General features: G+C 50.6%; 4 protein-coding genes across 4 annotated transcripts; 2 read left to right on the top strand and 2 right to left on the bottom strand.

The window, feature by feature from the left end:
- Nucleotides 1-151: 151 nt before the first annotated feature.
- On the top strand, nucleotides 152-3,030 carry PENARI_c018G01642 (ATP-binding protein; the record flags this gene model as incomplete). Its single annotated transcript, XM_022634491.1, has 2 exons — nucleotides 152-1,960; nucleotides 2,026-3,030. The coding sequence occupies 2 exons, from the start codon at nucleotides 152-154 to the stop codon at nucleotides 3,028-3,030; spliced, it is 2,814 nt and encodes a 937-aa protein (XP_022485666.1).
- A 138-nt stretch (nucleotides 3,031-3,168) lies between these two features.
- PENARI_c018G00748 (Zn(II)2Cys6 transcription factor) lies at nucleotides 3,169-5,630 on the bottom strand (the record flags this gene model as incomplete). Its single annotated transcript, XM_022634474.1, has 4 exons — nucleotides 3,169-3,213; nucleotides 3,269-4,169; nucleotides 4,222-4,656; nucleotides 4,708-5,630. The coding sequence occupies 4 exons, from the start codon at nucleotides 5,628-5,630 to the stop codon at nucleotides 3,169-3,171; spliced, it is 2,304 nt and encodes a 767-aa protein (XP_022485467.1).
- A 904-nt stretch (nucleotides 5,631-6,534) lies between these two features.
- On the top strand, nucleotides 6,535-7,602 carry PENARI_c018G01048 (uncharacterized protein; the record flags this gene model as incomplete). The annotated part of the gene is made up of 3 exons (XM_022634480.1): nucleotides 6,535-6,562; nucleotides 7,008-7,222; nucleotides 7,438-7,602. The coding sequence occupies 3 exons, from the start codon at nucleotides 6,535-6,537 to the stop codon at nucleotides 7,600-7,602; spliced, it is 408 nt and encodes a 135-aa protein (XP_022485553.1).
- A 3,966-nt stretch (nucleotides 7,603-11,568) lies between these two features.
- PENARI_c018G07763 (putative sister chromatid separation protein (Src1)) lies at nucleotides 11,569-13,920 on the bottom strand (the record flags this gene model as incomplete). Its single annotated transcript, XM_022634603.1, has 2 exons — nucleotides 11,569-12,193; nucleotides 12,338-13,920. 2 exons carry the CDS (start codon nucleotides 13,918-13,920, stop codon nucleotides 11,569-11,571), a joined length of 2,208 nt encoding a protein of 735 aa, XP_022485574.1.
- Between the last annotated feature and the right edge of the window lie 822 nt (nucleotides 13,921-14,742).

The following is a 14,742-nucleotide window of genomic DNA, read 5'->3' as shown; positions in this document are numbered from 1 at the left end:
TATGACCACCGCAGTTCACTGGTTGCTTCACTGAGCCCCAAAGCTGACGCGGGGTCGGCTGGAATGACAATGCCCCCGTTTGCCCACTACTTAAATGGCTCATTCACCACTTCTGCCTTTTCCTTCCTTGTCAAAACCCCTTCAATTCAAAATGGTTTCCCCAAATCCAACATCGTGGGAGATTCTTGACCCCATCTCTGCTCGCCCGAGCAGTGAGCTCTGCAAAACCAACACCATCTCCGAAGACATGAGCGGGAAATTGTCCTCAGAAGATCAGCGAAATCCCGCTCATAATCAGGAATACACTGGATCCTATACTCCTGGCATCGCTTACATCCCCAACCCGGAAACACAAGAGGACAATGGAAACAACCAGGATTACTCGTTTTCGCTAACGCTGCAGGAACGACAAAACAAGCTGCGACTACGACAGTCTGGCTTGAACAAAGGGCATGCTGAGCTGGAACAAGTGCAGCAAAATTTCCCTCTGGCACCTTCTCATGATCCGGCGGTACTTGCCTATCAGCTCCAGGGCAGACCAAACATGGGCGGTCCGCCAATTGCTGGATCGTCTTTCCCGCCTGTGCCGGTGTACGACCCTTTGCCTTACAATACACCTGCGATGCCTGCAGTTGCTCCCCGGCCGGGTCGGCAAGAACAGAATAGTGAGATAGACCGGGCACCGCATTACATGCAAGGGCCTGCTCGGGTTGCTTCGTATGCACCATACCAAGCCTCATCCGTGTCGTCGAGCCAAACTATATGGCCACAAGATCGCAATACATCCTCTAGCCAGAGGACTATCTCTCTATCTGAGGCCAATAGCCTTAGAGCCCAGATAACATATCTCCAAGAGAAAGTGCTCAAGCTAGAGGGGAAACCCGTAGATCCTGTGGCCTCGAAGTACCAAGTTCTTTATCGAATCGAGAAGGATGACACATTTCGAGGCATGGATCGAGGGTGGGACAGAGACGAAGATTTTAGATCCCCATGGATGGGAACTTTCACCGATCCCCCTGAGGTCATCCATAGCACTATGGGATCGCCCCATCTGCGCTGCAATGACCGGCTGACCAACTTCGAGCTATACCTGGCTCTGAACAAAGACATATCATTTGTGGTATTTCGGAATTTCAAAAGAAGAGTCGAGCGGCAGTCATCAAATGCGAGCTATGGCAAGCCAGAGCCATTTAGCGAGACAATTCTCCCTGTTTCCGAGGATCTCAAGGACGTCTTTGAAGAGATGCTCAGTGGTCGAGAGTTCAGCTCTATGTCTCGTGACTACCAGTCTTCTCGAGAAGTCACGACACCCTATCTCTTCGTCTACCACAATCGATCCAAGGTGACCGGCATGAGACACGGGCTGAGTTCTGTGGCCCAGCAACAACTGGACCTCTTCATGGATTACGTTCAAGAGACCTGTGGCGAGGAGTATGCTGCTGCGGACACTTTGCTTAACAATGGCCGCATCCGCCCGGAGTACGTCCAATATCTGTTCAAGCCCAACGAGGTGTTGGTTTCAAACAACAACAATGAATACACGGGATATATTGCGGTAGACTGGCCACTTCAACATGAGGGCTATCTTGGGTTTTCCTCTTGGACTGTTAGGGGCCAGACCTGGGATTTTGATGGCAGCTTTTGTAAAAGATGGGGCACTCTTGAATTCCAGACGCCAGAACCACAGAACGCCATAAAAGAGCGCCGTTATCAACGCTGGACTCCGCATGATGACCCAATTGTTCAATCATTCAACGAAGAAGCGGCTGAGGACTCATCCTCAGCTCAGAGCAACTCGGACAAAGAGTATGCTATCACAGACCTTGCTGTATTCCCGATCAAGTACGCATCAAATGAGCTTGTCCAGATGCTTCGGAGACGTGGAGAGATTTTCTGGAAACTCCGTGCATATCGATATGTGTCCTATCATGCTACAGAGGAAGAAAACTTCCAGACTATGGTATGTATCCAAACGCTGTTTCAATATCTTATAATTGGAAAGCCAGAACTGACCAATGCAACCAGGCCGATGACCGATACATAATAGACATGAAAACGTACCAGCGATTGCATCCAGTCCCCACGCCTCAACCTACACGTACAAGCATGCTTGATGACCGAGCCATGGCCAGAGACTCGCCCCCAGATGAGACATTCCAGCTCTTGATGCCTCCCAGGATTGTTGGGTTCAACCTTCGGCGCAAGAAATGGTTCAAGCTCTGCACAGACCGCATCTCCGATGTAATCTGGAACAAAGAAGCCTTCAAGAGTCTAGCCATCGAATCCAAATCCCGAGACCTGATCCAAGCACTTGTCACCAACCACCTTGAATCCGAGTACTCGGCAGATCTAATTGCAGGCAAGGGCAATGGTCTCATGCTGCTGTTACATGGCGGCCCAGGAACAGGCAAGACACTGACTGCAGAGAGTGTCGCCGAGATAGCAGAGCGACCCCTCTACCGTGTCACCTGCGGCGATGTGGGCACCAAGCCTGAAGAGATTGAGAAGTACCTTGAGTCTGTTCTCCACCTGGGAAAGATATGGAACTGCGTCGTGCTACTCGACGAGGCAGACGTATTCCTCGAGCAGCGCGGGCTGGAAGATCTGAACCGGAATGCGCTCGTATCGGCATTCTTGCGAGTGGTGGAATACTTCGAGGGGATTCTAATCCTGACCACGAACCGGGTAGGTACGTTTGATGATGCATTCAAGTCGCGAATCCAGCTGGCACTGCACTACCCCAGTCTGGGCGAGGACCAGCGACGACTCATTTGGGAGACTTTCATTGAGCGGTTGTGGGGGTTTGAAGCTGATTCTGTTGATATCCATGATCTGCGCATGAATCTGGATGTGCTCAAGAAGGAGAGGTTGAATGGTCGGCAAATCCGGAATGCCATTACCACCGCTCGTCAGTATGCCAAGTGGCAGAAGAAAATCCTCACATATGAGCATCTTAGAGATGTTATTAAGGTCTCGGCACGATTTGACGAGTATCTGGAAAATCTTCATCGTCCCTTCATGCAGAGTTGAGGGCTACTGAGCATCGGAGCCGAGAATGATCAAGGGGATATGGTATGACTTGGGCCAGAATCTTCAGAATGTGACAGAGAATAAATTGGTTTTTGAACACAAGTTTACGAAACTCGCATACCACAGTAGTTTTTGTCCTCAGAAGTTGCATGTAGAAGGGTCATTAGGGAAATTAGATAAGGCCTAGAAGCAAGAGTTAGTCAAGAATATCACCGAAGAGATTGCAGGAAATACATACCCACGAATCAAGCTGAGCCCACCATATTGATCCCTCAAGGCTCTCAAGAAACCCTGCATCCTCTCCTGTATTCATCCACAGATCGGCAGGCTGCATCATCCCCGATATGGAGGGAAGATCCACCGTATGAGTATCAAAGGGCACAGCCCCATGATGATTGCCACTTTCCGATGCCTCAGAACCACCATCTCCATTGAGATAGGGTGCTTTGGTATCGGTAGAGAGCTCATTAGTCCCAATCTGTCGATGAACCTCCTGCCGAAGCTCCTCAAGAATAATCCCATACCGCCGACTCGGACAATTCTTCCGCGTAGCCTCCGCAAGATGTTGCTGACAAGTCTCCGCGAGAGAAAACAGCTGCCGCAATTTATCCGGGTCACCGGGACTTCCTACAGAAGAAACTGAAGCCCCGGCCGCTGACCCTGGCCTTCCCCCCAGCGATCCCCGATGTTGCTGGATAGTATGAATATAAACCACCAAAATTGCACAGAAGCAGACATAGTGCGTGAACCAGAACGATTGAATCAGAACACCTTGTTGCGCGAGACTATCAACGATAGTCATGATATCCTCGGCGGCCTGTATACATTTCTGCACATGAGAGCTGACCATTGGGTGTGGGACTTTGGGTCTGCGGCTTAGGTCTGTAAAGTCGGTTAGGAGGAATGAACGCGTGACGTGGATCATTGCGTGTGAGTAGGCGAGTTGCAGGACTTGGCTTTGTCGACAGAGGGGTGGGATTAGGCTTGATGGGCGGACGCTATTGAATAGTGGTGGGACTGTTTCTTTCCATTTTTCGAGTTCGGAGGTTAGCCTGATGGCAGTTTCTAGAGGCGAGTCGCAGGTTGGGGTGTTTATGCTGTATAGTTGGCGGGATATGTCGCCGAGGATGCGGCCGAGTCTGTGTTTGTCTTAGATGTGTATCTCTTTGAGTTGGTGTATACAAGGCTCACCGGTAATGAAGCACAGAGGCGATCATCATGCTATCTGTAGATCCTGTTCGTCTTGTTGGGTCCTCTTCCAGCAAGTCATCATCGTGCGTCTCGTCTGGTAAGTCTTGGTCGATGTCCTCGTCATGTAGTAGTCGAGGTCGTCCAAACATGATGCTGAGATATTTGTCTAAAATGTATACACTCCAGAAGATGCGCTTGCGCAGCTCCAGTTCCAGATAGGAGCATCCTTTCCTCGATACTTTGACAGGCCATTTTCGGTGCAACCCGAGAGCTGTAACGACCTGCATAGTGGTGCCAAATGAATACCAGCATTCGTTGGCCCGCGAAGATGACAGTAGGTAAAGACATTGGCCCAGTCGAGCTTGGATTGTTTCCAGTCTCGGTGGTCCTGACTCAAGAGAGGTCATGTATTTCGAAGCTGCATACCAGCGTTCACTGCCAAATATCAGTACAACCAGTCCGATTTTCTGTCAGAGACACACACACCTTTCACTACGCCCATCAGGCATCCCATCTGGCATCCCATCTGGCCGAAGCTCCGTGTACAAAGTACTCACAGCAAAGATGATGAGAACAACAGCAGTTCTAGCAACCATGTTCCCCACCGGCAGATGAGAGAGCGAAATATTACTCTGGTAAAGCTGTCTAGTCCAATCCTCAACATTGCCTCTATGCACGAAGCGATAAGTCACCATGGAGAAATCGAAGTAGATGCCAACCAGTTCCATGGCCTTCTCAAAAGATGGCAGCGTAAAGTCCACCTCTGGGGAATTGCAATACGGCTTATCGCCAAACATAAAGACAGCCGTATTCCGTGATGATTCATTTTGAAGTTCATCGGGATAGTGCGTGGTCTCATCCTGGTGTAGACGACTCCAGACGCGATTGATAAACGACACACCCGACGCAGGGCCGAGGTAATTGCCCTCGAAATCCGTAGATCCTGGTTCGGGTGAGTTTCGCGATGACACTGCATGGTGCTGGCTCGAGATTGGAAGCGACTTGTTGTTTGTTACGGCCGAATCTCTTGCACTCGCCCACATATGGGGGCTGTTAGACGCGCTTGCAGCTTCTGAAGTACGCCGGCCCATAGGAGTTGAGAGTGGACTGGGTAATGCAGGTAGAGGGTCCGGCGGTAGCCCGCGCGAGTAAGCGGCGTTGTACTTGCATGGTAGCGATAGTCGTGTACACCTGGTGCATGGCAGAGTGCCCGTACAGCGGGTCTTCTTTACTTTGCATGAGTCACAGGCTCGTGTAATCTTTTGACGGGGTGTAGTAGGGCCTTCTTTATTTGACGATAGCTCGGAGGCTTTTCTTTTGCGACTGGAAGTAGATGTCAAGTCCGGTGGCGCAGTAGGTTCATCTTGGATCCCGGACTGAGGAGATGCGTCCGTGGTCACGCTAGTCATTGCTAATATCGGAGCGCCAAGCGCAGGACGATTATATTCAAGTCTCTAAGGCGTCTCACAGGAAAATGAAACGGAAAAGGAAATTGGGGAGTAATATCCGAGGGTAAGAAGGATCTCGGCAAGACTCCGGTCGGCGCGGAGACCCCCCGGGGCCGGAAATCCCGAACATATATTGTCTAGATATGGTGTTTATAGTGGCATGACGGGGAAATCATGAAAGCGTTGGCTCTATGTACCCTAGCGCCCTGATTTCCAGGCTGGTACGCCGAGCTTGACGATATAGTGGTCGGAAGAGATCCGATTGAGGGCCATACGTTTACGACGTCGAAACGCATCTACAGGCTTGAGATTACATATGTAGATCTGTAAGGACCAATGTTGACAGCATCCAGAACTCCATATGAATGTTTTGCAGAGATCTCAACAGCACAAACCCTGTCATCGTGTTCATCGGGTTTGTACAAGTAAACAAAAGATCAAACAACATCGTAAACGGGCATCACCCAATATTCTGCTCGTATCTCAACCCGAGCGCAGCCAGATTGATCTGATCATACCAGTTGTAGTGCCACAGATATATCAAGCCAGTTGGAAAAGCTCCCATCAGCTTATACTCATCGACGACTATCGCCTAGAACTATTTGGCGGAGTAGCGACGACGGAAAGTCGATGAGAGCAGAGTACAGGCTACCAGATGTCGACTAATGAGGCTGACCATTACAGGGCTGAACATAGGGTGGTTGAAACGAGGGACTGAGGTCGTTCGCCACAACATGCAATCGGTCACCGAAAAATAGACTCGAGGGGCTCTTGACGTAAAGCCCAGATCACTCCGTGAATCAGACCATAGGGTTTTCGAATACCTGTTTTCTTCCTTGGGAATGTAAGTCGGCGAAGGGACCAGATGGCCCCCAAACTGTGGACATCAACCGGTACGTTTGATCGCGAAATCACCGAGACGAGAGGTCGAAGATGAGCTAGGTTAGGATATGGATTTCACCCTTGTCGACCCGGACTTTGGCTCTCGAGCTCTAGGGTTCGTGTTGGAACGGCGTGGACAAAGGAAAGTACAAGGCTAGGGCTGGCAATAGAAGAACAACTTGGTTTATGCTGAATCCCAGTATGCAAGATATGGCAATGCAAACAAAGATACACCCGAGAGGGTGTGATTGTTTTCCAAGTGACTTGCTTCAGCCCTAATCGGAGTGAACGCAACGCATATGACTATAAAAGGAAACGCTAGAAAACAACCAACCAATGTCATCCAAATTGCCGAGAAAGCAGCCATCCAATATCCGAATTGTCGAATTGTCGAATTGTCCAGAGGGCTCGAAGGGGCGGGTTCGTCCGGAGATCCATGCGATATTGCCCGACCAGGACCGGGAGGATTCCGGTCAGCGAGGCTGGTTGGGATCGTAATAAATGATCGTATTGGAACCTGTGTCGCCATCGACATCGTCTATGAGGCGGTTGAGCAACTCTCGCAGGTTTCCATTCTCCGCACCGGATTGGATGGTGCTGATGATCAGTTGTACTGTCGCTTCATCACTATCCCGGAGAAGGGCGATGAGATCTTCGGTGAAGTTGCGATAGTACTCCAACTGATCTTGCGTTCTCCTCGCAGAGGCCTTGCGACGTCTGTCATTGGCTTCATCAAAAAAGCACTCGCGGTTATGGGTCCTGCATTCATCGCATAGAGGATGGCCGCTACACTAATAAAAAAAATGTCAAATTTGGTTCGGCCACGGAGTCAGGGTAGAAGGGAAAGGGTTATACCCTAGTCCGACGTTTTTGACACTCTGTACAGGCCGTCGATGCTCGTCTCATTCGTCTGTCTCTGTCGTCGCCTCCTCCAGGACTATCACTTCCTGCGCCTCCCCCGCTCGCTCCCATAGAAGTCCGCGGTGCGAGAGGCCGAAGGCCCCGAGATGTGTCGGCCATCAAGTTCTGTGCAGAGAGACGGAACGGCTAGAAGAGAAAAGGCAAATATATAAGATCAAAAGCGAAACACTATCTGGCTATCCACCATTGGACAGCATGATAATAAGCACAAGCAAGCAAATCACATCGAAGATGGACGGACCATGAATTGGAGAAAATTATAGAAAAGAGGGGGGGCCTTCGGGCCACGATTGTTCTTTGCAGTAAAAGAACTCTGCCTAGAGACAAAGTGGGGGGGAAAAGAGCACCAGAAAAGGGAAAATAGGGAAGAATAAGGAATGAGGGGACACGAGGGATGCTGGCGTGTGTGGCGGATGTGGGCCTTCAGACGCTGACATTCCCAAATAAAGGTAAGTCTACCTAGGTAAGAACCGAGAGCTATCTTCAGGAACCGGGAATGCGATTTGATCCATCTGGCAGGGAATCCAATAGTCACAGGGCAACCTGGAAAAGAGACACCTGAGGCTTTCAAATACCCAATAATTGATTCCCAGATAGACCAATCATCTACAGAGGAAGTGCCATCGACGATCTTCTTATAAGGTCTGGATTCCTTTGTAGAATCATGATTCTGTGGAGACTGGCCTATTTTGACCCTATCACATAGAGCGGAAACGAACTCCGAAGTACCCGTCATCGTACAATCCAGGTTGAAATCCCCAGAGCCCAAGAGTTAACAGGTAAAAATAGAGCCGAGGACTTGGTCCGGAAAGGTCTTGATAGTTGTTCGGACATAGATGTCAAACAGGGCATGGCGGAACCCGTGACTCCAACGAAAAAAACTATTAGTACACGAAGTACAGAATGGAGTCGAACGGTTTTTTTTTTTTTTTCCCTTTTTCCTGTTCCAGAATGTGGCTTCGAAGATCTCTCTCATTTCTGCTGAAGAAAACCATCTGCATAACTCGGTACGCAAAGGGCCGGAGAATTCATCTGGTTCCAATCCCAGCGCAATTAATCTTCGGAGCTTAGGCCCAGTAACCCCCTGGAAATATCGCCACCTTGACATTATCCACCGAGTTCGAACCCCACCAAAGCGTATCGAACCCACTGTGGCTGTTTGCCACTCTACGAGGACTTGTGACCACTTCACACTTAAGCCGCATGAGCTACCATATAAGTTATTTCCATGGTACGTTTATTTATCATATTGTCTGGACCACCATCGGTCTGAAGGTAGGCAGTCCATGGCTGTCACCGCAGCAGACGGCGCTTTTGGAATTTCGTGAGCTACTCCCGCATTTAAGCGTCGAATGATAGCCAACGGCTATGAGGGGCTTGGGAGATTCGCCACCACCGGCGCAATGATGGCCAGAAAGCGGGCTCCGGTATCCTTCGGGCTTATGCCGTCAGACCTACGATATGGACTTGACATGTGGCTCGTGAAATGTCGAAGTCGACTGGGTCAAATTCCATGCGCGTGTTTTTGATCCAGGGCTCGTGTTGGTCTCTGCAAAGTCTCACCTCATCCGCGTCTAAGCATAAGCACTACTAACCACTACATGTATGTTTTCAATCCGCAAGAAGCGCATGGTTAGCACGCAGATTGAGTTGCAAGTGACACTTGCCCAGGAACACCCGTAGATCACACTAAGACAGAGCGGGACGCAGCAATAGCGCCAATTTAGGGCCAAGTGCGGAAGTACATACTCCGTACTTCCGTACTCCGTGTACTGTACGGACAGACACTGGAATTCAAGGGCCAAAATGACCCTCGATAGGCATGTGGACCTTATTTCATGGCCATTGACTGGTGTCGATACGTCCCCTGTCTTCCAATTTAGGAAACCCTCGAGGCAATCCATTGTTCGTGCCTCACCGCACCTCACTATGCATGAGCATGAACAAAATGGACCAGGGCTAATCCCAAAAGAAAGGCCCAAGAGCCGACTCAAGTACGATTAACTTAAACATTACCCTCACCGCTGGGAGTCAAATCTTGGTGCGGCTGTCACCCTAACGGCCCATGATCTCGGGGAGAATACTTCCGCGCCATTCACCATGTTTCGTTTTTCGGTTGCCGAGCAAACTCTGGCATTGGCTGGCCAATACAACCTGACCAACTACATGTTCCGGCCCAAGACACTGAAGCTATACAGATCTTGGTCCCCAGAAGGGGGCGTGAACTGTCGCAACCCTAGCTCTCTCCACTACCCTCCACTAGATTTCGTTTAACATTACACTGATCGTCGCTCCTCGCCACTCTACGTACGTGATTGCCAGCCTAACACGAAGTACGCCACAGTAATCATAGGCGCAAGAGAGGAGGGTCTCCATATCTCCTGAACAAAGTCGATATATACAGTACTCACTTGATTTAGTTTAAACAAGGCCACCTGGCCCCAGCGGGGGCCTGTGAGTATTCCACTTTCGCGGAAAAAAAAAAAAAAAAAGTCTACTCCTTCCACACTGGTTGCTCCACTCCCATTGCTTGCAACCTGAGAGGTGTCTCTGGCGATCCCCAAGAAGCGGTCAAAATGCAATTCGCCACAAAGATACTCCTTTCCAGCCTTGGACAGGTACATCCACCGAGTATAGTGCACGCAAGCTCCCTCAGTTCCCCGAGAACTTTTTAACAAGCCAAATATGGGACGTGCTCGGCCGAGGCCTTAGTGCATGTGCTGTTTCTTACTGTACAGCTTCTGATATACAGCCATACAGCCATATCCCTCATTGGCCCTAGCAATATCTCTCGGCCGCAGCCGCCGTCTTCAAACCACAGTGGGGGGCCATGATTACAGTATACCCTGGAATACACATGAGAGTCATTGGTGCCGGCGAACTAGCCCACCAACGATACTTCCCAAATCTCACGCTCCAATTGGAAGCTCATACTTTCAACCAACCCCCTGTTCTAAGCAGCATTAGCCCTCCCATCTGTACTGTTCGTAGGGATCACAGAGTACAGATCACAGATCACTGCCAGGTTAGAATAAACACACAAAAATGACACTGGTGCAAATTATAGAAAAAGAAACCAGCCCTCGCCCGGCTCCCGCCCTCCCCGCACTACTGTATACACTACTGCATACTACTACACTACATATACGCCTCGACATGGATTTATCCCCTGCAACGGTGAACTCAGCACACACCTGTGCTTCGCGGCGGTAACAGGGGGGTCACATAAAGGGTGAGAACGAGGAGAACGAGACCCCCTTTTGCACCTTGCATTTAGCCTTTGGCCGGATCCGGAATGAATTCAAATTGCAATCTAGATTGTGAACCTAACACGAGTGTCAAAATTGCTTTTTTTCTGCGGGGCTAACGCTGATTTGTGCTTGTATTATTCGTGTCTACTGTAGGCTCGCATGCAGGGGTCACGAGGCCGGTTTTGTTATTGTACACTGTACATAGAGTACTGTTGGTCTTTTTAACTCTACGTTTTTGTTTGAGCTTATGCCCATGTGTGTATACTTATAACATTAGAGTCGAGCCGATGCTGGGATAAGTGATATCTCGGTTAAGTAAGAGCCTGTGCTATGGTTGTATAGACATGGTATTGCTTTTCGGGATTAGGCTGTAGTTCGGGATTTGATATTGAAAGATGACAATTTGCAGTGATTTGGAATACTGATCGTCTATACTGGGGGCAGGAACTGCGCCAATGTTGCTACTGTATTTGTTTCCTACGCCCGTTGGAGTGGTGCATGCATGCTGCGCTGTGATGCAGGGTTCTTAGCGCTAGGCAATGACCGGTACTATGTATGTATCGTACGAAGGACAGTTCATGCATCTTGCATACAGTAGACTCGCCGAGACTACGGAGGACAGCATGAAGAGCGGAATTTGAGCAAAATGGGGCTAGAGCAGCCATAAAATCGGTATGCACGGGAAGAAATATGTACTGAGGAAATAGAAGGTGATGGCAACACGACTAAAGCCCGGAAAGGAAAGCCGTATCGCATTCGTAAAAAAGAAATAACGGGGTGGGATATCAAAACGAAAACAGCCCAGCTGCGTGCATGAGTGCCAAGGTTCTTCAGAGTCTGGGTGTTCAGTAGATCGGACGACCCTCGTCCCAGCGGCGGGATTCTCTTGGGCTCGAAACGGTTTCCGGTTTAATTTCGCCCGAAGGGGTATGAGGGCTCGCCGCGGCATTATCAGGCGGAGAACCAAGGGAGAACCGTACACTCTCTCGGCTGGAACTCTGCTCCGGGGAACTGACAGGGTTAATCCCACCGATCCACTCCCAGGATCGAGAAACATCACCGCTGCGTCCTTCACGGACGGCGGCGCGGACATTAGCGTTGCCTTCAACAAAGCTGCGGACACGACGCCAGAGCTCCTCGCGGCGCTTGCCTTGGAGTTCAAACCGCAGGACGTCGTCTCGGAGTTGGCCAATGGCAATGTAGGGCTCTTTAGCGTTGCCATGGGCATACAGTGCAGCCTGGGTGGAAAGACGGTCCAGAGTCGTAGCGACCAGCTCTGGCACACGAGCCATATCAGAGCGGCGGGCTAGAACACGCGCGCGCGCATAACCGATAAGACCAATGACCAGAACTAGAAGTGAAATAGGGAATCGATACGCGACGAGAGCGAGTCGGAAGTGACGGCGGATGGCGCATGTGATTGGGAGCCGTGCGATGGAGGTAGAGGAGAGGACGAGGTCACCGGAAGGTCTGTAATTGCGAAGGCACCTCTGTTAGTTCCGGGACACAATGTCAGAACCAGATCTTTGTAAGATATGCTGTTGGATTTGGATATCCACAGCGATAAGCATAGCTAAGGAGATATGAAAGATCCTCCTGGGTTGGGAAACTTACTGCTTGGTCTTGCTGACAACTTCATCTTTGTCAATGACTTCTCCGATCGCGCCCTTCCACAGCTCATCAAACTCGTTGTCAGTCAAGCCCTTGCGGCGCTTCTTAGCAACCTCTTCCTTCAGATCGGGCTCGCTGATATCAGGAGAACGAGCATCCTTGCCATCCTCCTTGAGCTGGCCACATTCCCACTTGGCGCGGCGCTCACGGAGCTCCTCAACAGCTTTATCAGCAACCGCCTTCACGCGGCGCGCCTTTTCACTGTCGGGTTCACATGTAGGCGGCAAGGGCACAAGGCCTCCTAGGGAGAGAGGATGGGGCTTGAGAAGGAAATCATTCTCACAGCGGACTTCAAAGTCTGGGTAGCAGAAGGCGTGGCTTGGGCACGGCTCGCACCGAGGTTCCAACACATTGGCCCATTCGGGAACCTTTGTCTCGGCCAGTGACCAGGTGGGCTTCCCAAGGCCACAGTACCCAATCTCAAGCTTCTCTCGACGCCACCAGGCACCGAAGCTGCCGGCCAGCAAAAGAATGACAAGCCAAGGAGCCAACCGGGCCACGGTTCCTTGCTTCTGTGGTCGCCGTCGTCGAACTTGAATCTGTGGCGCATACTGTTCGTTCTCCATGGCTAGCTGCTCTTCCGGTGTGAATTCTTCGCCGGCGCTCATATCACTCTCCTCATCTTCCTCTTCCTCCTCTTCCTCCTCTTCCCCACTTTCCTCTTGCGGAGGCTGCAATTTAGAAGCGAAATCAAAGGAATCCCGCTTAGGAGCCTGGTAGCCATCCTCCTGCCTCAAGCTAGTAGAAGGAGTAGCTGATTTCCGAGACCGAAGCCCACGACCCCGAGCTGGGCTTTCAGTAGATAAGCGCGAAGCACTCTTCCGTCTACTATCGTAGCTCGCCCTGGTACTCCGAGGAGCCTCAGAAGGACTGCCACTTTGAAACGGGTTGTCATTCGTAAACCCACTATCATCATGTGGTTCCGACTTGATGCCCGGTGTGTGCTCCTCGACCTCAGTAGACGGGAGAACCTCACTCCGCCGGAGCTTCCGCGCAGTAGATTTGCGAGGCGAAGCACGGCCAGTAGCAATGGGAGTAGCGAGCATGTCGTCGTTGGTTTCCGTGTCGGACGTGCGGGCATGCTTGCCCACTGATCGAGCAACACTTGTTCGCTTCGAGCTCTTAGCGGTGGCAGGAGTAGCCGGGGCAAGTCCATCGTCGAAATCGGCCGTTGAGTGCCGCGTGCTGCGTCGCGATGTGCCCCTTTGTCCGCGACTTGTAGATGCGACTGACGACGGCGTTGCTGGTGGAGGCATGGATTCCCTGTCGTTCGCGTCGCTGGCTACCGACGTCGAGCGGCTGCTCATGTCTGTGATTCCGGCACTTGTCCGTCGAACCCGTTCGCGGTCGCGCAGGATCTTCCGCGCTTGAGGGAGGACCTCATCTTGAAGGATGCCGACCAGTTGGGCCTTCTTCGCTGAGGCAGGGTAGGCGATGTCGTGGTTGACGAGAATGGATCGGAGACGGGGGACGGTGAGAGTCGTCAGATCGAAGTCTGGATAGAGGTAATCTAGCTCGTCGGCCATTTTGTGTGGTTTGGTGTGCGACCTTGGCTATCTGCCTGCACAGAGCCCGACCGCGGTGATCACTGGGATTAGCGACGTAGAATTTTTGTAACAAGTGATACCGAGCGTGTCGCGCGGTGTATGGTTGGGTGGGATTTCAATACGCGAGTGGAATGCCACCCGTCGCTCCCTTTTCGAATTTTGACTGGAGTAACAGGGATTTCGTGCGTTGGTGTTGTTTTGGCCGAGGTGTAATAACGCTTGTCTGGCTCGTTGAGGTGGTAGCCAGGGCAACAGGCGGGGCGCAAAAAATGGACAAGGCGGACCAGGTTATACTTGCGATGAGTTATCAAAGAAAATCAAAAAGAGATATGATGACTTTAGAAGATGTCTGGGTATAAATTCATCTAGGAGTTGAGTGTCAACTTGGAAGAAAACATGACGCCAATGACGCAACACAAACAGTTCTCACGTGACCGTTTGATTTGAGTAACGTTATAGAGTACTCCAGCTACGTCTTAAATCTTGTAACGGAGTATAGAGAGCTTCGTTGGCAGTAAGGGGGAACTGACAGCTATAAGAAACAATACTATCTCGATCAATAGGTGAGCAAGCTTACAGGCAAAATGTTCATGATTATCATATAGACTGTAACATATATTCTCTGTCCAAGCCAAAGACAACCCCCAAAAACAGCAAGTAAAAAGCAAATAAGAAACCGAAACTATCACCGTGGCCCCATGCCATAATGCTGTATAAAACAAATTTGCATACTCCCATCCGCCAGTGAGACGCCGCCCACAAAAAGCCAAAACACAAACTACAAGAAAGAAGAAGAACATA

This window comes from Penicillium arizonense, assembly GCF_001773325.1.
Source record: "Penicillium arizonense strain CBS 141311 chromosome Unknown PENARI_contig018, whole genome shotgun sequence".
Lineage (NCBI taxonomy): Eukaryota > Fungi > Ascomycota > Eurotiomycetes > Eurotiales > Aspergillaceae > Penicillium > Penicillium arizonense.
The sequence above is the reverse complement of the archived record's forward strand: the minus strand, read 5'-3'. Positions and strand labels throughout refer to the sequence as shown.